This window comes from Cydia fagiglandana, chromosome 3 (genome assembly GCF_963556715.1).
Source record: "Cydia fagiglandana chromosome 3, ilCydFagi1.1, whole genome shotgun sequence".
Classification (NCBI taxonomy): Eukaryota; Metazoa; Arthropoda; class Insecta; order Lepidoptera; family Tortricidae; genus Cydia; species Cydia fagiglandana.
In genome coordinates, this window is record NC_085934.1 from 4,632,247 (window position 1) to 4,658,266 (window position 26,020).

At 38.3% G+C, this 26,020-nt stretch overlaps 2 protein-coding genes across 3 annotated transcripts in view; one reads left to right on the top strand and one right to left on the bottom strand.

Moving 5' to 3' along the window:
* LOC134679881 (solute carrier family 25 member 32) overlaps positions 1-23,127 on the bottom strand; it is a 32,722-nt gene extending 9,595 nt beyond the window's left edge. The window contains exons 1-5 of one of the 2 annotated variants that reach the window (XR_010100408.1): positions 22,775-23,126; positions 20,370-20,523; positions 18,728-18,977; positions 2,525-2,638; positions 554-1,436 (exon numbers count right to left, since the gene is read on the bottom strand). Coding sequence is in view for 1 of the 2 variants with exons in the window: in XM_063538798.1 (XP_063394868.1) it covers positions 1,291-1,436; positions 2,525-2,638; positions 18,728-18,977; positions 20,370-20,523; positions 22,775-22,925 (815 nt within the window). In the remaining variant the exon portion in view is untranslated. Of the gene's footprint in view, positions 1-553; positions 1,437-2,524; positions 2,639-18,727; positions 18,978-20,369; positions 20,524-22,774 lie in introns of both variants that reach the window. The other variant, XM_063538798.1, reaches the window with a different exon arrangement.
* A 1,296-nt stretch (positions 23,128-24,423) lies between these two features.
* On the top strand, positions 24,424-26,018 carry LOC134679882 (mitochondrial-processing peptidase subunit beta). Its single transcript, XM_063538799.1, has one exon. It carries the CDS (start codon positions 24,532-24,534, stop codon positions 25,933-25,935), a length of 1,404 nt encoding a protein of 467 aa, XP_063394869.1. The 5' UTR covers positions 24,424-24,531; the 3' UTR covers positions 25,936-26,018.
* The last annotated feature ends 2 nt before the right edge of the window (positions 26,019-26,020 follow it).

The following is a 26,020-nucleotide window of genomic DNA, read 5'->3' on the forward strand; positions in this document are numbered from 1 at the left end:
CAAAATTAAATTAAATTTGATACGGACTTCATTGCGTATTAGAAATTTAATAAATGAAAATTATTTTTTTCTTGTTACTTATCAAAATTTCAGCTTTCGTTTCGGTAGTTTTAGCTACTTAGATAAATTAACTAAATCAGTTCAAGTTTGAAGTTGTTTAGACACAATTAGGCAAAAGCGGAATTTGTGGATAGACTAAAAGTTAGTAAGAATACGGAAATCGTTCAATGAAGTCCAAGTTAGAGAGGTCATAGATTGACGTTATCTCAGATACAGAAGTCAATTCCCTATAAAATTCTAAAAAATAATTATGAAAATGTAATCTAATAAATATAGTCTCAGTAAAAGAGGTAAAATACACTCTCCGTCTCACTTATAGAGGTAAATGTGACTATAAAATCACAACAACGAATCCCAGTTATAGAGGTTCGTTTTTTCTCAGTAACAGAGGTAATTCAGTGCTATAGTGTCGGGACCGCACCATGAGTCCCAGCTATAGAGGTTTCTCACTTATCCAGGTCCCACTTAACCAGGTTTCACTGTATTACGTAACTGATATTGGTATTGTATAAATCGGCAAAAATGATAAAAATCATGATTAATCCAAGTGTTTACTTAAAATATTATCCGTCTTTATTAATCAATGTTAACTCCAATGTTTTAACTGGCCATCCGAGAACCCTAAGTCTCTGGAATATAATAAGGGCTACCCCACACTAGCGTCTTCCAAGCGTCGGCGTCAAGCCAACTCTACGGCTGCTGTTCGACGCAACGTTGGCGCCACTGCGCAACGACGCCATATTCCATACCGCTGACAAGACGCCGACGCTCAAAAGACGCTAGGATGGGTCTCTCTAACGGCTCGGCCGCGATATTGCGTGACTGGAGACGGCGGCGGCGGCAACCATAGGTTGGAGCGAGACACAGCGATCGGCCATAGGACTATTCGCTCCCACCTGTAGTTGCCGCCACGACGGCCGAGTCGTAAGGCATACGAATTGTCAGTTAGAAGCGTGGACGAATGTATGTTCTATAGCGTCATAGCGTTCTTCTCATTATAACCTGCAGATTAACCGGCAGGCCACCAGATCTCTATCCCGCGTCGGTACACTGTGAAAGACTTGACGAAACAATTAGATCCTATCTTAAGTACAGTCGCGTTCCCATCAGACGCACATCTAATCGTTGTTGGTGAACTTTTCCCAAATGAGCATAACTAGGCATATGTTAGGCGTTACATGTAGCAGGTACGGCGTGAGGCCCTTGTAGAAGCCGCGGAGGCGTTCGTACCTCCAGGTCTCGGTGACGCAGTGCCAGGCGCCGCGGTAGGCGGCGTGCTGGTCCTGCAGGCGCGCGCGCACCACCTGGTACGGGTACGTGGCGCCCGCCGCGATCAGCTTCGACACGGCCGCGAACGTCAGGTATTCCACTGACGTCTAGAATTGTAACGTTGACGAGTTAATAATGGCAAAGACATATGTAACTTCGTATAAGACGAATAAAGTCTAAGAAAAAAACGTGCCTCGGAATTCAAGAAAAAGTCATTCTCGAATAGATGCCGCACACACCTTTAGCCTATCCTCGGCTAGATGGCGTAACGACACCGTTTCATATTTAACAATTTTAACACATAGATTATTATTAGAGAATGAACATGGATCAAAATAATATAAAAATAATAAAATTATTTATCCATATATATACATTTTTTTTGATAATTGTATACGTTTTCATTTTGAGTTTTAGTCGTGTGTCGATAGATGGCAGTAAATTTACTGTGACTACAAAATTTACTATGAAAGGACCCCTCTATACTAATATCATTTCTTTTTGATAAAAGTTACTCACATCACCAACTGTCACTCATGACATACAAATGCATAATTGGTCTCCCGCGGTACAGGCCTAGTCTAGTGCGGGGACCCCTGGAAATTCGGTACTATTTAACCCATGCTATGCACCCGCCCGATGTCACAACAATTTATGTATTTTACTGCCTGTTTTGTGTGCAATAAACTATCTTTATCTTTACCGAAATCTTTATATTTTAACCCTTTATACCGCACTGAGATAGTACTAGTATATCGGCAAATATGAACTTATAACATCACCTTTTTGTATATATTTTTTTCTTATGCAGTATTTTTAGGGCTTTATGGAGGCGATGAGGCTTGATTCGTGTATTTTTTTCATCTTGACCGTTAAAGTTGAGTTCTTACATGCATAAATGAGCACGAAAAAAATGGAAAGGTATAAGTCTCTGATCAGGGGCCCATTTCTCGAACGATATTAGTCTAATATTATTAGTGTGATGCCATGGTAACCCATACTATTTGACAGGGCCCCATTTCTCGAACAATATTAGACTAATATTATTAGTCCACGAACTGTCAAATCGTATGGGTTACCATGGCAACACACTAATAATATTAGACTAATATCGTTCGAGAAATGGGCCCCAGTTCGTGGACTAATAATATTAGTCTAATATCGTTCGAGAAATGGGCCCCAGGTCGTCTCTTACCAGTTTAATGTCAATGGGCAGGTTCCGGTACTGGTTGTATCGGTTCTTCATCTCCTCGTAGGTCATGAACTGCAGCGCGCCGTGAGACACGCCGAACATGCCAGGTACGAACCCCTGGAATCAACAAACCAACAATGTTACATACATACGTACAGAAGTGACAACTATAGGTAATAGAAAAGCGGAGTTGTTTGAGTGTTGAAATAGTAAATACTTCGTAGATTTGTGAACAAGTAAGTAAGTTTAGCAACATTTAAAACTAAACTTAAGAAATGGCTTATAGAGCAGGCGTTCTATGATCATAAAGAATTATTCTTTAGCAATAAGAGTTAATTCCTAGTCTTAAACTAGTAAATAACTAAATTTACAATTGTATATGATTGACATGTAATTTATTTATTACCAATTTTTTTTTTTTTTTATTATTATGCATGGGTTTACTCATGGCCACAGACTAGCCGAGGCGTAGACGTGGCCTACGATGGAGCGAGCTCGCCCAGAAGGTGCCTGTTCACTCTTGATTTGAAGGTTGCCGGGTTATAAGAGCACGGAAATATAGACGCCGGCAAGGAATTCCATTCCAATAAAATGATTATACTTGTTTTGGTGGAGTTTTCGATCATGTGATAGAAATAAAAGATGCCCAGGAAATATTATCAAAAATTCTTCAATGTGTGCACGAAAGAAAGTCGGTTGAATCGCTATAATAAACGTCGGCGTTTATGGTCTCTGGTGCTGGCGAATTCAACGTAAGATTCAATCGATCTTAGGTCTCTTATCTTTAGAACAGCATGTACAAACAATGTGGGAAATTATAGCCAAAATATGTGGTGAAATAGATGCCAATGGGATCTCCATCTATTCATAATAATTGGCACAAAATCTGTATTTATCTTAGAGATCAAAAATAAATAAATAAATAATATGGTTTAGAGATAAATGGCAAATTCCACACTGGGTACTCTTTATTATACTGTGACACTGGTGCCAGTTCACATTTGTTTGACTTCCGAGTACATATATTTAAACCAAAACCGTAATTTTCGAGTAGTATAATTTGCGACCATTATTTTATGCACACGGAAGTGATAAATATAAAATTGTGTTCAGAATATAAGTGCGACGCCCTTATAGCGACTAAGTAAGGACGTCGAACATTATTCTTAGGATGGATATTTTTGGATTTGACTGTCAACGTTTAACATGTTTATTGTTAATTTGTGACAGCAATAAGGGAAAAACGTTGGCAAGGATTACGACATTTTTTACAGCGCCGAATTTATGATTCTTGGTAAATTAGATTTTCTATAATACTGAACATTCAACAAGTATACGAGTACATATTCTCGACTAAGATCGCAATACAACCAATGGTAAAAATAACACATATCTACGTAATAGTAAAAGTTGGCGCATCTTTCTAGATTACACTTTCTATTACGATACAGGAGCACGAGACTACGTGACGTCACATATTCACGTGACATAATAATTAGGTGATGAGTAAGCACGTGCCGTCATTCACAATAATAACAGCTTGAAATCTCAAACAAAATGTACCCTACTGTTTTAAACCTTCATTAAGGCTAAGATATTCAAAAGCTTTCACCACAGCGATATAGAGATATGTATGTTTTTCATTCTTTCATCAACAGCTAGGCTTACCTACGTTAGAGATAATGGAGTTGGTATTTTTTATGTACACCTAGATATTTTTCTAGCACGAATGAATTGTTGTAAGTGATTGACAAAATAAAAACATCGACAGTTCTGTTATCGATAAGCAAATGTCACGTTGCATGTCAATTATTTACTTTTTTAATGAATAACGTCTATGAATATAAAAAGTTTGATTACATTTTTACATTGGTGGTTGGTTGGTAGGAGAGGAATTAAATGAAATGGATCAAAAGTGTACGTAATACGTTCAATTTGTACAAGATCGGTGGCACGCGGCGTCTAGCTAGGTAGCCGATATAAGCCTGTGGTTGTATGTACGTCTTGTCATTGACATATGTACTGTGCTTATCGATAACAGGATTGTCGATATTTTTAATGTGGCAAGCACTAAACAAATGTGGTTCCTGCTAGAAAAATATCTAGGTATTTATGTGTAACATTCCATGCTTTGGTACTTGACAGTCATTTGAATGCAATCGCACAATATTGTACCTACTTAAATTTCCAATATAATATATGATATGTAATACAATACATTAACAGCAACTCACTCAACTGGCACTTATGTAAAACACTAAAGTAGACCTTATCTCTTTGAAATAAGGTTCTAGAATAGTCAGTTAACCGTGATGACTGATGACGATGATCCATAGGTATGGTGTTTTAGTATGTATCCTTCAGTAATGGTGTTATACACGTGGATAATAAATGAATCATATCGTGGATAAAGTGCGCAAGCTTTGGATGTCATCCAAAATACATCTTAATGAGCCGAGAAGTGAAAGTTAAATGCATTTGTCAACCCATATCGTTTTGAAGCATGCTGCTACTTAGTACTTGAGATATTTTGGCATATCATTTAGGAACGAAAGTGTTTGTGTTATTTTTATTATCACAAGATCAAAGTCCAGTTTGTTCATTCTGTTATATGTATTAACATTTATATTCATTTAAATTCTTAATTTTCGAAACAGCTGAATAAATCGATGGCTAACGATTGAATAATCATCAATATTTAAGCAACGCAGACTAATGAAGGTCTAAAAAACCGGGCAAGTGCGAGTCGGACTCGTGCACGAAGGGTTCCGTACCATAATGCAAAAAAAGGTAAAAAACGGTTACCCATCCAAGTACTGACCCCGCCCGACGTTGCTTAACTTCGGTCAAAAATCACGTTTGTTGTATGGGAGCCCCACTTAAATCTTTATTTCATTCTGTTTTTAGTATTTGTTGTTATAGCGGCAACAGAAATACATCATATGTGAATTTCAACTGTCTAGCTATCACGGTTCGTGAGATACAGCCTGGTGACAGACGGACGGACAGACGGACAGCAGAGTCTTAGTAATAGGGTCCCGTTTTACCCTTTGGGTACGGAACCCTAAAAATTAGGTATAAAGTCACTTCGCTTACCACCTCTGGGAGAAAGGTAAGATAAGTTAGATTGTTTTTTCGTTGGCATTTTTTTTATTTACTTAAATGGCTTTAGGAGGTAGTCAGCCAAGGAAGTGGTCTACCACTTTTCGACTCTAGGTATCATCTGATTGATAGAGTCGAAAAGTGGTAGACCACTTTCTTGGCTGACCGTACAATATGGAAATTTTGAATGTAAAAAACAAACCTATATAAAAACCTATGTTTTAAATGTCGTAAAATTAATTCCTTGCTTGTCCTCTGGGCTTTATTAGGTACCTAAAATATTTAAATAAATCTCAGATTTCCTAAAGCAGCTATTTTAACGGAAAGTTTGGCTATAAATTGCTAGAATTCACGATTCTAGCCATTCTAAGGTTATCTAGTTAGAAATACCACAAGCTAGGTACACAATGGATAGGAAATAGAACGCATAGTTCGGCTGAGGGTCACAAGAGCAGAGAAAACCGGCGACAACTGGAATTATATCGTGACTTCATACAATAGGTACGTAAATTTATACTTCAATGCATAATAGCGCCATATTGCCCGTTAATGGTAACATTCCATTTCTAACTAGTGATCCAAAAGACTCGAGCCTTTGGAGCTCTTTGTTTAGGGCTCGCCTCATCTCTTGACGCCTAAAAGGCTAAAAGCCTATATAGCTCTTTAGCCCCCGAGCCTAGTTCTATTTACTCTTGGGGCTAATAACCTTATTAAGCCCCTAAAAAAAAACCTATTTAGCTCTTTAGCCCACGAGCCTAGCGATCCTAGACTCTTGGGGCTAATAACCTTATTAAGCCCCAAGACTCTAAGCTCTTAAATAGAACTAGGCTCGGGGCTAAATAGGCTTTTAGCCTTTTAGGCGTCAAGAGATAAGGCGAGCCCTAAAAAAAGAGCTAAAAGGCTCGAGTCCTTTGGATCACTATTTCTAACCGCAGCTGCACTACCGGTACTGAACGCGTCGCTGTCATTGTCAATTTCCATAGTAAAATGAACAGTAATGCAGCTGTCGTTGGAAATGGACTGTCACCTTTAGATATCGATCTGAAACGTTAAAGGGCTAGAATGGTAAAAAATATAAAGCCTAAAGAGATAAACCATATTTAAGAACATCTGCAACTACCGAACCCGTAACTTCCTTCGGACACTACCGAAAATGCAGTTTTGGCGCGGCCGAAAGCAGAAGCAGTTTTTTTGCCGAAACCGAAATTTCGATCGGACACTTTGTGAACATAATGATTGTAAACTAACATACAGTGAGAATTTTCAGAAACCAGGGACCGATTTAAAAGAAGTCAATCTGTTAATCCTAATCACGGAATATGGGACCGATCCGGATTTTGAAATAGAAATCTATTAGACATCACCAAGATACGATAACGATATGTTTAAGATCTAACCTGTCAAATTTGACATTTGCGTGATTCGGAGATCCTCTTGAACGATTTCCTCAGAATATGACTTAGAGATCCAATTCACATCTAATAGATACCTTACGCTATCTAACGTAAAAGTGACATTGGTTGCCCGAATTGCGCTGCAAAAGAGAACAAGTTGATATCTAAACCATAACGTATCTAGAATGGATCTAGTACGTGTCGTCTCTTGTGAATATCTTGAAGTTCGAATAGGGCAGTAAGTTATGTTGTGCCAAGTGTAAGCGCGTCTTATGTCCGATATTCCTAAAATTTTCTGATCGAGGCGACTCGCTCGGCAGGTCTTGAAGTTGTAAACACAAACAGCTTAAAACAAGCTTTCTCTAGTTTATAATCAAACTAGCTCTAAGGTTTGTATACCGGCTGTGACTGACGTAAAATGAATTAATTTAATTAATAAAGATATATGAGACGGTGTAGGCCGGAGTTTAGGCAGACCGAAAAGGAGGAGGGCTTGGACGCATTCTACTCCAAATGGTGGAAAAATACCGATGACAGGGTCGAGTGGAGAAATCGAGGGCAGGCCTTTGCCCAGCAGTGGGACACCAAAGTGGGCTAGGAATAATAATAAAGATATATTATTGTCCCAGAAAAACAAAATATAACTCCGATCCAACAACTAAAAATTTCTTCGCACTAGATATGACATAATGCTCTGTATGTCTAGTACATTTCCGTCCTTCAAATACCTACGCCGCGCGAGGAAACTCTCCTATTCATACGGACTATTTTTAGTACTAGTGAACGACAAAGGTGATGCGTAAGAGACGTAAAAAAATAAACAAATAACCGACGAAGGTCTGATGAACAATCGAAAAGATTATTGTATTTTCCTTTTATAAAGCGGTTTCACATTTTGTAATTATACACTTATTATGAAAATAGGTGACAGTACTTTTACTCAAATGATGTGATTGATGAGCTTAGTGATGTTGGTTGATTTCTTTGTATTATACTTACAACACTCGTAACTGTACATAAGTGGGCCTTATTACAAGAGGCATAAGGTCCACCGATGTACAGTTAATAGTGCCGGCGATGGGTGCGAGTATAAACCAAAACACACCTTAGATGTACTTGGGTACATTTTTCCCGACGAGAGCTTAAGAACCCATCAACGTGCACACTAGCGCCACAGCTTAATCGTGATTATTTAAATTTAACGAAGGATATTGAAAATAGGGGGCCGCTACGTACTGTATTATGTATTTAAGTACCTTTTGAATACATCAAACTAGTTTTTATGTTGCTGGTTTCTTTTTTAATTTAAATTTCTATAAACTCTCACAAAGTTAATATAGCTTGACTTATCTCAATAAAACCATTTGACACTTAACCCCCCGCAATAATTAATTAGGAAGATCTATTAATACGAGTATGCGTTCAACACAATAACACTGGCTCACAATTAAAACCATCATGGAATGATTGCTGAACTTTGATCGCATTTGAACCAAAAACCAATCAACGCGAAGTAACATGTATTCATTAAACCTAATGATACATTGCTAATAGATAACAACCATGTATACCTACTCAAAAACTGTACCGCGTTATCAAGCACGTGGTTTTGATTCCGATTAACAATGATATGACGTCACGGCTTTCATTCAGCCAGCGTTGTAAAAACAACATTAGCGGAATAACCAATGCCTAATTCGAATGAAATCGACTTCATGTAGGACAAGTTTGTCGCTTTTGGCCGTATTCGTAATAAATTAATCACAATTTTAGCCTCGTAAGTCCCCGCGTGCTTGTATAAGTACAAAGTAAATTTGAGTTATGTATGAACTCTTATAAAAGAAAGTTCCAAATTCAAAAGCGCAAAAATTGGCTTGGGTCTTAAGAGCTTAGAATAGGTTCTGCAATTTCTATAAATAAATAAATAGATAGTCTAGTTTTTTCTGGATTGTGAGGTATATCCAGGAGCGATAACGTTCTTAGTTCAACCTTCAGAGATATCGAGTTACACTATTATTGATGATCGACCTTTATCAAGGGACAAGAAAAAGTTATCAGGTCATTTCCTCATTTTGCTTGATTGCAATGATTGCGTAGCGATAAATATTTTGTATTTTCGCAACTTGCATCCACCTAGAAAACGGTCCTTGGCAATTATTATTATATCTTTCCAATAAACTACCTTATACATAGGTATATGTTTATAGCTCGCCCTAATCTCTCGCCCAAACAACGTCGTACAAAAATTAAAAAAAAGTGATGATAGTTGTGTCACGTGATGGCTAAAACGCAATATATCACACGTAATTCTATATTTTTATACAAAATCCAATGTTTCATAACAACGGATTGATCGATCTGGTGCGATAACGTAATCCAACCTTCGGTGTCGATCGAAGTGATCGAACCTTCCTCGTAAATCTCGTTAGGCTCGGTGTTTGTTTGTCCATTTAGCGACCCGCTGGGCACACATAGTAAAAACCCAGATGGTTTTTCAGGGTTGAGGTATATACATTTGGATATTAACTGGAATATTTAAGGTCCAGGGTAGCAATGTGTCTTCAGCTTCTAAGCAGTGTGCAGATTTTTACGGTCCAATGAGGCAAAAATATTTATTTTTACATGCTAGCCTATCGAAATTTTCCATGAATAACGGTTAAAACTAGGTTCGATTTTTTGCACAATTTTTCCGGTTTTATTACGTCATCTAAGAATTGAAGTTTTGTCAATTTGCCTCTATCACCCGATTGCGAGAGACAGAGAGATAGGACTTTGGTCAACTTTGTATGGATGGAGCCTGGTGCAAAAACCAACAGAGATGAGAGTAAGGTCCATTAGATAGCTATTTCTATGTATGTATATATGTACTTCATTTCGTTCTATGGGCATTGGGCACTAAGCGGAATAATGAAATATAGTAGATAAAAAGACCTGTTAAATGAGACAACTATCAACTCTTGGTTTTTGGGTTATTTTGACTTTGGCAAACTGCTCTCATTTTTGGCCAATTACGGGCTATTTGCGAAAAAATGTACTAAAAATGTGAAAAAATTGTCTAAATATGTTTGACAAAAGGGCCTTGTTTGTGGCGATGACTCGCGTTTTGCAGTTCGCGATAATAGTTTATTGGCGTTAACGACGTCCTTATTAGCTCCACGTTTTGAAACGTGCGGAATTCCGTGAACAGTGCACAGTGCTCCCGGTTGCACGTGCCGACTTCTGCAAACACGGATCAATAGTGGAACAGAAAGGTCACACGGTGCGGGCTCCATATTGATCTAACATGTCTAACTAGAAAGTCTACAGACGGAAATTCTCGTTTCCATGTGTTGTCGTTGTATAAGTATATACAACTACAATATAGCTACTATCCATGTATAGTGTAAATGTGTGCTTCTCTTCACCCAGCAGTGGAAAAGAAAAATAAACAGTGAAAATAAAATACTTCCCTGCGAAAAGTTCAATTATTAATTATAAGTATAATAACTCATAGAATCAAGCGGCTTCATACTTTGCATCTCGACAATCTCTAGAATCTAAAATCGTTTGATTTTTTCACCCTTGCTTGTCAAAGGGAGTTAAATTGCTTGCTGCGTTTGTAAATCCCGACATATGCTACGTGCTGCTGTACTATATTTTGTAAACTTTATGATCGTTTTGACATTATATAAAAAAACCATTTCAACCGGTAAAATAATAATTTATTGTTACACCGAATGCGATTTACATTCGGTGAAATATGTGGACACAAAAAGAATTGCATATTCTATTACCCAGATTCCGCGGTTCATAGTTGGCTCTAGAATGAATGTTTTGACTATTCTACAATTTTAATTAGAATAAAATAGTGTAGATAAGATTTCAATAAACAAATCAGGTCGATTAATCAAAACAAGTCCAAAGTATAAATGTAACATATTTATGTTATAAAAGATAAAAAGAGAGTCAACATTAATTGGTTGTTTGGTCTAATAGGATAGGAGTCAAATGACTTAGCATTTTTATACATATTTCGTAACTTTAGTTATTTGGAAGATTTGTATCAAAATTTAATACACCCTTGTTTATCCCTTTAGCTTTATAGAATAGGACGTTCAGAATCATGTTCAGAAAACCCTACTAATATTATAAACACCAATGTAACTTTTTCTGCCTGTCCCGCTTACGTATTCACTATAACATAAACCACTAAACCGATATTGATGATATTTAGTAGTAGTAGTAAACTCTTTATTGTACAAAAAGACATATTAAAAGTAACATACAATTAGCAAGAAGTACAAAGGCGAACTTATCCCTTTGAGGGATCTCTTCCAGTGGATGTGTGTCTTCCAGTGGGTGTGGTGGTGTGTTTAGTGGATGGAGATAGATTTGAGGGCCGAGGAAGGACATAAGAAAGTTTGTATGTATCAGCATCACTCCACGCAAAGTCGCAGGTAGAAGCTAGTCACATGTAATATGTATTATAAAATAAAGATACAGTGGTTGTCTGTGTCGTACAAAAACGTAATTTCACGTGAAGATAGATTCGGTTCGCGACCCCGATAACCTATTTGAGTTGTCATAATTAGAGGGCGGAGTACCGGTGGCAAATTTCACACAAAAGGTATGGAGTCGTTTTTATAATTATTATTTTAGGCTTGAATAATAAAATTATTCATTTACCTAATGTACTTAGTATGGTACCTACTCGTAAATTGGAAGTAAGTACTTAACACTATGCACTAAAATTCCGATAGAAGAAAGTTTTCTGGTAATACATATAGTTAGGACTATTTTAAGCCTCCAAGGAAGTGAAACCGTGCGAAATAAACTCGAATTGGTTCTAGATAGAAACCCAGATGCTGACGAATTAAGGAATATGATTACAATGGAAAATTATAAACAAGTCCTTAAACATGCAACCATGACATCGGTAGATGTAGAGCGATCGTTTTCCACTCATAAATGGATCTTCAATAAATTAAGAAACCGATTCACTCCGAAAAACCAGGAACATGTGGCCGTAGTCCAGTCATTTTATAACATGGATACGCCCTTAAGTGTAGATTGTGAGGAGGACCTCGAACACATAATACCAGTCCTCAATTATAGTTCGTTTTTTTTAGCATTAGAAAGAACTCCACAGAAGCAAGCGTGCAGTTTTTATCAGGCTCTTTAATTGTTAATAATTATTGAATTATCTAATGAAGCATGGTCAATACATACAATTTACTTCAAATTATTACCGCTAAAAGTGCCGGATTTGGAACCACAAGCTTACTTCTGCGAAGTTCTTTCTAATGCTAAAAAAAACGAACTATAGGATTGTTCATTTTTTTTCAAATGTTCTATTTCGAAAACCATTGCGAGATATAAGGTTTTTAAACAGTTTCCGACATTTTCTGCGATATAATAATTGAGGATTGAAGATATTTCAACAAATATCCTTATGACCTTAGTTTGACCTTCTCCTGGGCTGAATGTAAAGTCATTGCATAATAAAAGTTATCGAACCATAGTAAATAAATCCGTCACTCACGTATTGTCAAAGTTATCATTGTCATCGATTGTCATAACAAAATTTTTCAGTTAAACCGCTGCGCTTGTTTGTTACAATTTGATTTATAATTAATACCTAAACAGTAGATTTCATTGCTTAATAATATATCAAAAACCTTGTTCCTATGTGTGGGAATGATTCACAAAAATAATAGTTCGAATCCACGAAGACCTACGACGTGAAAGATGGTGCTGTGAATTAAACTTGGAATACCTACCTACTTCACGTGTTACACACAGTATTGCTGTGAGAATAACGTCGATGTAAGTATAAAATTAATATTAATTTACTACAATTAAGTATTTAAAAGCTCACTTTATTGGTAGGGTCGTGGTATCTATTTATTTTCTGTGGTAATGTAGCCAGAGTATCTAAAGGCAAACCGTTAAACAGAGATGGTGCCTACTAGAAAGAAGGAATATACAAGAATACATAGCCATACTCAAAATTCAGCCTGAAACTGCTTAAAAAGATATAATTTCTCATTTCCAGGTACATGTTGCAGTTCAAGCTGCTGATATCATGGTGGACAAGACTTAATAAAGAGTTGTGAATAATAAAACATGTTTTTGTTTACCTACTTTTTTATTAATTTGGGAAATATGTTATATATGTTTCCAAAAAAAATAGTAACTTTACATTAAATGTATGTTTATCATGTTCTGCACGAGCATCTGACAATGATGGCTTCTTGTTGACCATCCAGAAGAGAAGTGTATGGTTTGTTATTTACTCTGTTCCCAGGCATTATTTACGGTCGTAAAGTATTACGACGATTAATACCTAATTAATATGACGTTCGTTTCAATACAAAATGCTCAACTTTGTTCTGGGCCCAAGTGCAGTTACATATCTCACAGCAGTATCTAAATAGGAATCACGATGACCTGAAATAATAGGATATAATTAGCAAAATTGGCATGTTCTTAATATAGTAGTATAAGTATGTAGTACAATATCCAAACAATGGTGACAAGCCGGTAGAAAGCACCCACTGGGTGCTAAGCTACCTTTAGCAATGGACGCTTGTAACGATTTTATGAATCCAATCTTCTTACAAATCGAATCAGTTAAAATATATATGATGTAGGTAACTTACATTTGTATTTTTGCTCCCTTGATTTCAGCCAAGTTATGGTTGGAGTTGGATGCTATATGGATACATACTCCAATAAAACTAAGTTATATTATATAACTTAGGCAGATTTCTGGAATCAGCTTTCTCGAATTTATAGCGTAGGTATTTTGAAATTAATGATTCAAAATAAACGAGTTTTCCATTCCAGACGATATTATTATTTATAGAAACACGTGACACTGACATTGTCGACAATTCGCTACCGCGAAAACCGGAATTCGCTAATTGCGGGGATCTTTCTCTTTTACTCCAATGAAGGCGTAATTAGAGTGACAGAGAAAAATCCCCGCAATTGACGATTATCGGTATTAGCGGTAGCCCTACAGGTGACATTACAATCAATTGACAATGACAACTATTTTTTTAATTCTTGTTGTTGCTTGTGCTTTATCAAACAGCCGACGACATGTAATTTACGAGAACTCGTATCTCATATTTTCAATAAATTATAAATGTTCAACCGAGCCACGAATTACTGAATCATTCAAATTAGTATCTTAAATTAACCTATATTTTCCGAAAATAAAATAAAAATGGGGGTCTAAAAAAAATGAACAATCCTAATTGTAATTGAATGGTCTTGAAAATAATATATCGTTTGCCAGGTATAACTTCTTAGTCTAGTATTTAGTACCTAATGATAATGTTTTGATAAGAAAACATATTATTATGTATTATAGATATTAACAACATATTACATTATATTTGTATGCTCGTAAGATAATTTCTATAAGTTCCTAAAAAATATTGGCTACAAATATAATGACCACCAAAAAATACTTTGGTACCCTAAATAAAAAAATCATGCTTACCAAAAACAATTACTGAACACCAAAACAATACGGCCAAAAAATACAAAAGTACCACCATTTTAATTACGACTGCACTTCAAATTGTATTCAAATACCAAATATATTGAATGATCACCAAAAATCATTAATGATCACCAAATCTTGAAGACCAAATTAATGCGATATTTTCACCTAAGTAAACCACTATGATTACCAAAAAATGTAGACATATTACCAAATAAAGTAAACTGATGCCAAAAATGGTACTAGAAAAGTAGGTTAGGTTAAGTTTCAACTCCTACCCATACGGATACGAAATGCTACTAGAAAAGTGGGTTAGGTTAGGTTTGAACTGCGACCTTTATAGAAACGAAATGCTACTAGAAAAGTGGGTTAGGTCAGGTTTGAACTGCGACCCTTGCAGAAAAGAAATGCAACTAGAAAAGTGGGTTAGGTTAGGTTTGAACTGCGACCCTTACAGAAAAGAAATGCTACTAGAAAAGTGGGTTAGGTTAGGTTTGAACTGCGACATATACAGAAACGAAATACTACTAGAAAAGTGGGTTAGGTTAGGTTTGAACTGTGACCCTTGCAGAAAAGAAATGCTACTAGAAAAGTGGGTTAGGTTAGGTTTGAACTGCGACCCTTACAGAAACGAAATGGTACTAGAAAAGCGGGTTAGGTTAGGTTAGAACTGCGACTGTTACAGAAATAAAATGCTACTAGAAAAAGGTGACGAAGTGTATTAATTAATTTAATAGGATTATTTTGGAGTCATTTGCTTTAATAGGATAGCAAAATTTAAAAATTTGGTTATAATTTTACATTAAAATGGAGTTCTAATTTTGGTGGTCATTTACTATTTTTGGGTTTACAATGATTATTTTGGTGTCATTTTCTTTAATAGGATAGCAAGATGTAAAAATTTGGTTATCATTTCACATTAAAATGGGGTCTGAAATTTGGTACTCATTTACTATTTTTGGGTTAATAATGATTAGTTTGGTGTCATTTCCTTTAAAAGTATAGTAAAATGTAATAAAATTGGTAATCATTTCACTTTAAAATGGTGTTATAATTTTGGTGATCATTCATTATTTTAGGGTGGTAAAATATATTTTTTTGGTATTAAATTTTACTAAATCTGGTGATCAGTTAAATAGCAGCCAAAAATATTATGCAAAATTAATCATTTATTCGTTATTTATTTAATCATAAGAATACTTAAGCGACTCCATACATTTAGTGTGAAATTTGCCACCGGTACTCCGCCCTCTAGTCATAATAAAAAGGTTTTCTGATTACTACTATCACAAAACTCAGAAGATTACACCGGACTATACTGGCTGTTATGAAAAACGGGTTATTTTATTATAAACTTTTGATTACCTATCGATTTATCTTGGAGAGATATGGACGATTAATTCAGAGCTACTGATAGGAATAATGAAATATTACAGTACATATGGTGCTTTACCGCACTTGTGCTTGTTATAGTATTGTGCTTATTATAGCACATGGGTTTTAAAGTAGCACCAGATGTACTATACCTAATATAAAACGTTGTACCTACGATTCACGTGCGAATGTACTGTTTAACAGAATTTTGAAACTGTTATAATTAGTAGTGAGCCGAGTGCGTACAATCACAAAGCATAAGTCTCGTGTGATATTCTCACAACACTACCTATTGTTTCATTGACCGCATAAGTAAGTACAGTCGCCATCAGATATATCGGAGCGGCGAAGGTGTTCACAATATCTGAACACGCGCTCTAACGCCTTGAAAATAGAGAACCTTGGCCGCTCCGATGTATCTGATGGCGACTGTACATAGTGCACCAATTCTGGAGTACGTTTGTTAAATGTAGGAACATCATAGAAAGGACATATAGGACGGTAAGACTATCTTGAAAAACTATTTATAGTCAAATCTGACCGAAACAGCAAGGTGACGTTAGAATGGAAATACAACAAAAATTTAAAATGAGCTGACAAGAGTGACAAGTGTCAGGCCCTCGTCAGCTTAATCGGTTTTTGGCGTAGCAGTCCTAATGCATTACAGTAGAATAAAAAACATTATTTACGCAATATGCCACAACAGTTGTCTGACTAAGAACGAGTAGCTAATCTGCCTTACCAAAGCTCATAATAGTCATAAATGTCATAATGCTCATAATCATAATCGTTCCGAACAATTCGACCCAGATGTAGATCTCATGTAAATAAAATTATCTGGGTCCAAGTAAAGTGCTCTTTTGCGACCACAGTACTGTTTTCAAGCCCTGCCGCGGTAGCATCGTCGCTATTTTATCGCTTGTCGTATCATGCGTCACTTTCGCACATATTATACTTGTTAGAACGTGACAGGTATGGTGACAGACGATAAAGAGGCGACCATCTTAGCCCTACTGTTTGCGGACGCGTATATTGAATTAGACCAACTGCCGTATTCGCACTTCAAGATATTCACAAGAGACGACACGTACTAGATCCATTCTAGATACGTTATAGTTTAGATAGATATCAACTAGTTCTCTTTTGCAGCGCAATTCGGGCAACCAATGTCACTTTTAAGTTAGATAGAGTAAGATATCTATTACATGTGAATTGGATCTCTAAATCATATCATTCATAATATCCTGTGGAAATCGTTCAAGAGTATCTCTAGAATCGCGCAAATGTCAAATTTGAAAGGTTAGATCTTAAACATATCGTTATCGTATATTGGTCATGTCTAATAGATGTCTATTTCAAAACCCGAATCGGGCCTCAAGTAGATCAACGCGTAAAGGCCAGCGCAAACCGGCGGAGCGCAGCGCAGATCACCGAGGAGGATTTACGCCGCGCAGCGCACACCGGTGAGGTAAAATCCCTCGCGATACCGCGAGCGCCCGCCAGCCCGAGCGCTGGCGGCCGGCGTACCAGGGAGCACTTCGGCGCAGGCCGGGGGATGCCGCGGCACGCCGCCGCATGTACTCTATCACAAGGGATTAGTGACTAGTGTGCACGAGTTCTCCCCCGTCGTCCCGGCGCTACTCCGGCGCACTCGGGAGGCCTCGGCGCATGCCGCGGGATGCCGCGGCATGCCGGCGCCTACCGCCGCGGTATCCTCTAGCGTGCTCCTCGATGCCGCGGAGTAACAATCCTCCGTGATGCTCCGAGGTCGGTCTCAGACCATTTAAATGTATACCAGAAGGGACTGGAGTCCGAACTAGGTTGGACCTGCATTACAGATCTCCAGGCCCTCACCCCGGAAATACAAGTTGCAGTGATAACGTTACAGTAATTAAAGTGGTGACAGTGGTAATTTATGAGGTACATTAAAAGTAGAAGATAAGGGCTTACAAAAATAGTTATAAGAAAATAAAGTAATGTGCACATGCCTATTTATAATATGTATGTTATGTGAGTGCTGAGTGTGTGTGAGTGTGTGTGTGTGTGTGTGTGTATGAATGCGCTGAAAGGAGATCCTCGATTTCTTCATATGTCAATGTAACCAGCCAGTTTGTAACTTTCAATTTGCATTCTCTAAATGTCAATTTATAAATTCCAAGTAGCCTATTTATTTTATTATATAGTTTTGGGCTGAGGTAGTGAAAAAGCCGTCCTGCTAGTGCCAGGCGGAAGCTATGGACCTCGCAGACATAGTCTGTACGACGCCTATTTAAATTGCCATCCTCTTTAAATTCAAGGGTATTGTGTTTCCTCATTATAACCTGTCGAATAAATAAACCTCTTACTGTTAATAAATTGCATTCCCGATATAGTTTAGAAGTAGGATATAAAAAGGGTTTTTTAGTCATAACCTTTAATACAGCACGTTGTGCCCGCTCTATTTTCAAAAGTAAGGTTTTACCTGCCCCACCCCATACACAAACACAATAAGATAACAAGGACTGCGCCAGAGCAAAATATACAGTTTTTAGTGTTTCAGGACCGACCACAGATCTTAGATTCTTAAATACGTATATGAGTTTTCTAATTTTTGTGTTTAGGTACTCGATGTGATGATGCCAGCGTAAGTTGGAGTCTATTATTATACCCAAGTACTGAATACACTGGGAGTGGGTAAGAGGGACAATGTCTGATAAAGTCGAAAATATTAACAAATTGCGGCCCGCGTCAACTTCGTTAACTACTATGTGGCCCTTGGCTGCTAAAAGGTTGCCGACCACTGATCTATGCTATGCCAAAGATCCATTTTCATACCAGCTTGAATTATAGAAATGGACTCACCCGATATAATCCCCTGACCCCCTCAGTCCTATAAATCTTGCACAGTCCATCCACCATCCCCTTGTATCTCTTATTGTCAGCAACATGTTCTTCGCTGTACTGCAGGCAGAGTCTCGTCTTCACCACCCAGATGGGGTTCGTCATGACGAGGGACAGGACCCCAGCCTCGGCGGCGGCCAGCATATGCATGCCGGGCCCGAGCGGGTTGCGCGCGTTGCCGCCTTGGATCCATGTTTTTATTGCGTTGTAGCTGGAAACATATAACGATATAGACATACTGTCTAAAACAGAGATCACAATGCTTGGCTAAGGGCAGCAAAGGATGGCCCATGAGCATCGCAATTCGCATTTAGGAAAAAGTAAAAGTAAAGAACATTTGGTAAAACAGATGTCAACAGTGGCGAATTTGCAGTCTTTGCCGCCCTAGGCCCCAGGCCCTGTAGCCGCCCCTTTCAAGGCACCCATAATATTATGGGTGCCTTGAAAGGCTTGTAGTCAATATTGACTACATTTTGAGTTATTTCTTCCATCCACCATACTATCAGCGAATTTTTTGTCACAATTTGCTTAGGGGCGGCAAATTGTGTCAAAAAATATCTTGCCGCCCTAGGCCCGGGTCTACTGTGCCTTAGGGCAAATCCGCCACTGGATGTCAACAATGATGGTATTGAAAGTACAGTAGCAAGACCATTGTCGTTACTTGTGTTGTGGAGACATAAGTCACGACCAGATATAGGTCTCTAGTACCTATTCTTAATTTTTGGGAACAACACCTGTGTGATTCCAAGTTGGAGAGATCAGACCAAATTATATTTGGCGAAATGTACCCGACTTGTAAGATTAAATGCCGTGAAGTTGATATGTTAGTGTGAGACACAACAGGCGGTCTACCATAAGTTGGGTTCTCGCGCGCGAGTTCATACTTGAAGTCGCGCATGATGTATGGAGTCGCGCGCGAGAACGCAACTCACATAGATGTAAAGATGATGACCAAGAAAGGCCACTTAAAACTTTAAATACAGGCATATATCTCATGCCAAATATGCCTATAGGTAATAGAGTATTGGTATAGGATAGGTATAGAGTTGGGAATTCCGAAAACTACACACACAACAAATACGTTTCACAAGTATACACAACGGACAACAGTTTGAGGAAAACAAACCATGAGCATGTTTTCTTTGCACAACCTACTTTAAACTGTTCTTATCACTTTCAAGATTTAACAATTATGTTTTTGAATTTGATTAAATTATTAAGATTATGAAAACATTCGGGGGTTAAGATTTTGACCACACCTTTGATTATTTGAATCAAATCAGCCTAGTCACAATTTTATCAAGAGGTCAATCAGTTGCTATTAGTGGTATTAGTAGTAGTACCTACAAGCCGTTATCCAAATGACCTACACACAAAATGTGACAGTGTTGTGTTCCTGTTCCTGGGGTGAGATAGGTCATCAGGAAATCAGGAATAGGTTATTTTTTCATTTAAGCTAGGAGTTCAAAGTATACACATGCTAGGTGATAGTTGTGTCTGTTTTAACAATGGCAATGGGTGCCAGCCATTATTTAGGCTAACTTGCGTATTTTTTAAATGCTCTTCTTGTATGCTTTGAAAGATAGGCTTAAAGTGCACTTACAATAAGAAATAGAATCCCCATGCGGAGCCGGAGCCCCAGACGTTGGGCGTGACCCCTCTGTACAGGCCCTTCACCCCCTCTTTCTTCACTATGGTCACGAACGCGCTGCTGAGCCCATCATACCTCGGCACTGTGGCGGTCCGGCCGTCATTCACTGGAATTAAACACTTGGTTTGTAATTTTATCCAGGTTAACCCTAAAAGACCTAATAGAAAGTTAACTTATGGATTTCCCAGTGGGCGAATGACCTGACCTTATAAAACATATTCAGGAATCAGGGCGAATGAAATTTGCCATGTCAGTCAGGCATTGAGCCACAATTTGGCTAAATGCCTGACTGACATGGCAAATTGAAAGAATACTTAGGTCAGATTTTTTTTTAACTTAGGCAGGTAAAATGAAAAAAAAAATGTATGGATCTCTCTGAAGGTATTTTTTCATAATCGGAGTGAGACAGCAGTGTTGAGTGAGTGAGAAAAATCTGCCCTATTGGTGGATTTTGCCTCGCTCGCCTCTCTGCTGTCTCACTCCGCTCCTGTGGAGAGGCAGCCTAAATGTAAGGGCAATATGTAATTAAATGTTTGGGATTATGATTAGACGGTATGTGGTTCACTGAAATATAATTATCATCAAATTTAAGACATTAGATCTCCTAGCATGAGTTGCGTTCTCGCGCGCGACTCCATACATCTAGCCCGACTTCTCGCGCGCGAGAATGCAACTTATGCCAGACCGCCATATCTAACAAAACAGATACTTATATAGATAAGTATATGTTTTAAAGTATTTTACTTAATGTTATGAATCAGCTTTGTCAATAATACAGCTCCATCTTTTAAGTGGTAATAAAGAATGCAGTCATGGGATGATAATAGAATTCATTGGAAATACTATGAATCATTTATTCATATGTTTTCATTAGTCTTATACCTTTAAACGAGCAATTCTTGTATATTTATTTATTTATATATATATATTTCAGGGATCTTGGAAACGGCTCTAATGATTTTGATGAAAATTGCTATAGGGAGGTTTTCGAGGGCGAAAAATCGATTTAGCTAGGTCTTATCTCTGGGAAAACGCGCACTTTTGAGTTTTTTTATGTTTTCCGAGCAAAGCTCTGTCTTCCAGATTTTTATCCCCTTATTCATAGACGTTTACTATTTGACAAGCCAATAATAATTGTGTGTCCCTTTCCATCAGACCAATACGTCGGAAAGGGACAAACAATTATTATCGAATTGTCTACTTTAGTAAATGTTTATGAATAAGGGGGTTAGACATTAACCACCACTATAGTTCGTTTTTTTTAGTATTAGAAAAAAGGTAAACAATCTTGATGTGTCTTTTAATTGAAAAACACGTTTTAAAAATAAGTCACAGCAAATATGTAACAATTATGAATCAAATACGATCATTTATATTCTTCTGCTTTCATAAGTAATAGTTACTGATTTTTATAAAGCGTTTTACAATTAAAAGACATGTCAAGATCGCTTTTCTTCTTTGTATTTCTTTCTAATGCTAAAAAAAACGAACTATATACAGGGATCTACACAGGCGCCTATTATAAGGAAGGCGGAAAATCGTGCAGAATGAAGAGCCTTGGTGCACAAAATAAGGACTTCATGTGGTCATAACCCTCAGTCATGAGGAATTGAGGGAGAGTTCCACAATAATACAGTTAAAATAATGACTTCATGTGGTCGTGACCCTCAGTCATGAGGGATAGAGGAAGAGTTCTTCCTACAACCAACCAACCACCACTACAATATGTAAAGTATTTTAAGTCAATCAACCTTATTTATTAATTTTATTATGAACATTATGTGCTTTTCTATATACAGGGGTATAATTATTTGCAAAAAAAGGAATGAATATCCTAAAACTTGTGAGAGACTGAAAACAGTTGCTGTTTTTACAGTTACTGTAGGTATATTATAAATCCAGTGCTGAACAGAAGTAAAAGAAAGTATGTATATTATGTTGCCTATTAAAATAAGCCTGTCTAAGCAACTACTTATGTAACTCTTACAAAAATCTACATTTATTAAGAACAAAGAAATTAAATGAAATTCAGACATTCAAGAAAGTTCTTCCAAATGTTCATAAATCATAAATGACTGCAGATGTGATTTTGTACGTACTTAATTACACAAAAAAAATCAGAGGTGCCAAGAACGCAGGAAATCGCTTCTTTGTGTAAACAATGCATTTAGTGCACTTTCACTGCATGTGAAGTTCAAGGGCACCAATATTACCACATGACTAGTTTTCTCTCCACTTTGCAACATTGAAGATTGGCACGTCTATAACTCTACACGTGTAGGTATAATGTATATTTTTATCAGAAAAAGGCACATGGCAACTACATTAATTTTCAAGTCACATGTACAGGAACTTACCAGCAAATCTAATTTTAATGAGGTCCAAAGGGTGCAGAATCAGCGTAGACGTAACGCCACCCGATATACCAGCTACCAGGTGCTCGTATTTAATGTGGCTTAACAATGCCACTTTCGAAGACGATGGATTTGTGTTCTTCATCGTACTCATGATTATAATAGATCACAGATAAATACTTTGCATTTTGCTTTTCACAAATCAACAAGCCTACCGGAACACACTTTCCCAGAAATCTTTAACAAATGTATATTTAAATGAATTTTCACTAAGCATATTTCTTTCGTAATATTCGACAAAATTGCATGTACGAATCACTTTCCTCCATCACCCATCACATCACGAATGCACAGATTAAAAATCATATAACGAGTGCAGTGCAAAATCGTGAGATTCGCGAGCAACTAGGTCACACAACTTCGTATGTAAAGCCGCCTCCAGACTATGTGCGTGAATCGCGGCGCGACGTCGCGGAGCGAACATATCGCGAAGTTGATGTATGACTCCACACTCGCACACTTCACGGCGATTTCGCAGTTTGGTTTGCGGCAAGATGGCGGAAAAGCATCAGCTGATCGAGTTTAACTGTTAGTTATCAAGGGCATCATACGTGATTTAGCTGTTTTTCCATTTTGATTTCTTGTGAAACCGTAAAATATGGCTGCTTAATGTAATATAATCATAATATAATTCATATTTATCTGGCCACAGAAGAGCCATAATAGTGTGTAATGTGGAGTCTTGCAAGTTCGCGCTTCGCGTCTCCTTTGACGCGGGCCGAAATACCGACAAAAAACGGAGAACAAGGCGCGAAGACGTGAACAATCTGCGAAATCGACGCCACACTTGCGTTCGCGGCTTCGCCCGCGATTCACGCGCATAGTCTGGAGGAGGCTTAAAGCTTGGCAAAGCTACAACTAGCAGCGGCATCTACAAGCGGAATTGCTAAACTAACTGCTGAGAGGAACAGCGAAATGTTATTTCAGCGAGATAACAAAAAGTGTCCGACGAAAGTATAGATCTAATAACTATTTATTTTTAGTTCATAGTGACGAAACTGTCAATCTGAAAATTTATGACTCGATATTGGAAATTTATGACATTCACGTATTTAATGATGAATAAGTAGATCCCGAAATTTTTAGCCTTTTCTCGTGGATAACGAGCAAAAGACAATCATATTATTTTTATATTTCAAATTGCGCCATTTGTGCCACAAACACTGTTGGAACAATAGTGCTAAAAGTACCATTGTCTACTTATCATCGCCTAAGGGTGGTATTTCCACCGGTCCAATTTCTTTGTCCAATGTTAATGCGTCTCACTCTCTCATTAAGCAAAATGCACATTGGACAAACAAATTGGACAGGTGGAATACCACCCTTAGAGATCTTCATCAAATCAAATCATCATCAACATTTATTTTAGCGTTCTAACCTCTGAAATAAAATGCAAAAGTTTTTTTAACGAAGGTGACACACTAGAAATGTTACCTAATTGGTTTATCTGTGGTTACATTGCCTAAAATGTTTGAGTCACATTTTTACATAGCATGTAACGTTTTCATCAGTAATAAATATGTCTTAAACAGATGCAACCGTTTTGGCAAAATAATAAGCATTTAGTTGTCGGCCATCTTGAAAAAAATAAAATCTCATTGACTTTGACGTATTGCAAACCATTTTCATTCCTTGCTCATTTATTACGTAAATCAGCGAGCATAAGAACTTTATCGTAACAGGCAAGGATTCACATAAAAATGCTTAAAGTAGCGACTACGTTGCGACTGCTGTCCTCCCAGGGCGTGCAGGTCAGGTCCTTAGCTACCGCCGTCGGTTACAAGCAGGCACTAGTCAACGTTCCACCGACCAAGCTTACAGTACTCGACAATGGACTGCGAGTCGCCTCCGAGGATTCCGGAGCCGCCACGGCGACCGTTGGCCTGTGGATTGATGCCGGTTCCAGGTATGAGAACTCTAAAAACAACGGAGTCGCACATTTCCTAGAACACATGGCTTTCAAAGGCACCAGCAAAAGATCGCAGACCGACCTCGAGTTGCTTGTCGAGAACATGGGAGCGCATTTAAATGCGTACACGTCTCGGGAACAGACCGTGTTTTACGCTAAATGCCTCGCGAATGACGTGCCCGCGGCCGTCGAGATCCTTGCCGACATTATTCAGAATTCGTCGCTCGCTGAACCCGAAATCGAACGCGAACGAGGCGTGATCCTCCGAGAGATGCAGGACGTCGAAAGCAACCTGCAAGAGGTCGTATTCGACCACTTACACGCCACTGCCTTCCAGGGCACACCCCTAGGACAGACCATCTTGGGACCCACCAAGAACATTAAGAAGATCTCCAAGGCTGACTTGCAGCAGTACATTAAGACGCACTACCAGCCAGCCCGCATCGTGCTGTCTGGCGCCGGTGGCGTCGAACACGAGAAACTTGTAGACCTGGCTAACAAGCACTTGGGCAAACTAAAGAACACAGCCCTTGATGTCCCTGAAATTGCCCCCTGCCGCTACACTGGCTCTGAAATCAGAGTCCGTGATGACTCCATGCCCCTGGCTCATATCGCTATTGCTGTTGAGGGTGCCGGTTGGACCGATGCTGATAACATTCCTCTAATGGTTGCCAATACTCTTATTGGAGCTTGGGACCGCTCTCAGGGCGGTGGCGCCAACAACGCCTCAGTGCTCGCCCGCGCCGCGTCCTCCGAAGGCCTGTGCCATAGCTTCCAGTCCTTCAACACCTGCTATAAGGACACCGGTCTGTGGGGCATTTACTTTGTTGCCGAGCCCCTCCAGATTGAGGACATGGTCTACAACATTCAGTCTGAATGGATGAAGCTCTGCATTTCCGTCACCGAGGGAGAGGTTGAGCGCGCAAAGAACTTGTTGAAGACAAACATGCTCCTACAGCTTGATGGCACCACCCCTGTCTGTGAAGACATTGGTCGCCAGATGCTCTGCTACAACCGCAGAATCCCTATCCACGAGTTGGATGCTCGCATTGATGCTGTCACTGCCGCAAACATCCGTGATGTCTGCTACAAGTACATTTATGACAAGTGCCCCGCAGTTGCTGCCGTCGGCCCCACCGAAGGCTTACCTGACTACACCAGGCTCCGCGCCGGCATGTACTGGCTTAGGGCGTAAATTAATGTAATTATTGTCATAGATAATCTTTTAGAATCTTTATTTAAATCAGTCAACAACACATTAAATCTACTGATCCCAAATG

Coding starts and splice junctions, on each gene's coding strand:
- LOC134679882 (XM_063538799.1), top strand. CDS start 24,532: ATGCTTAAAGTAGCGACTACGTTGCGACTGCTGTCCTCCCAGGGCGTG.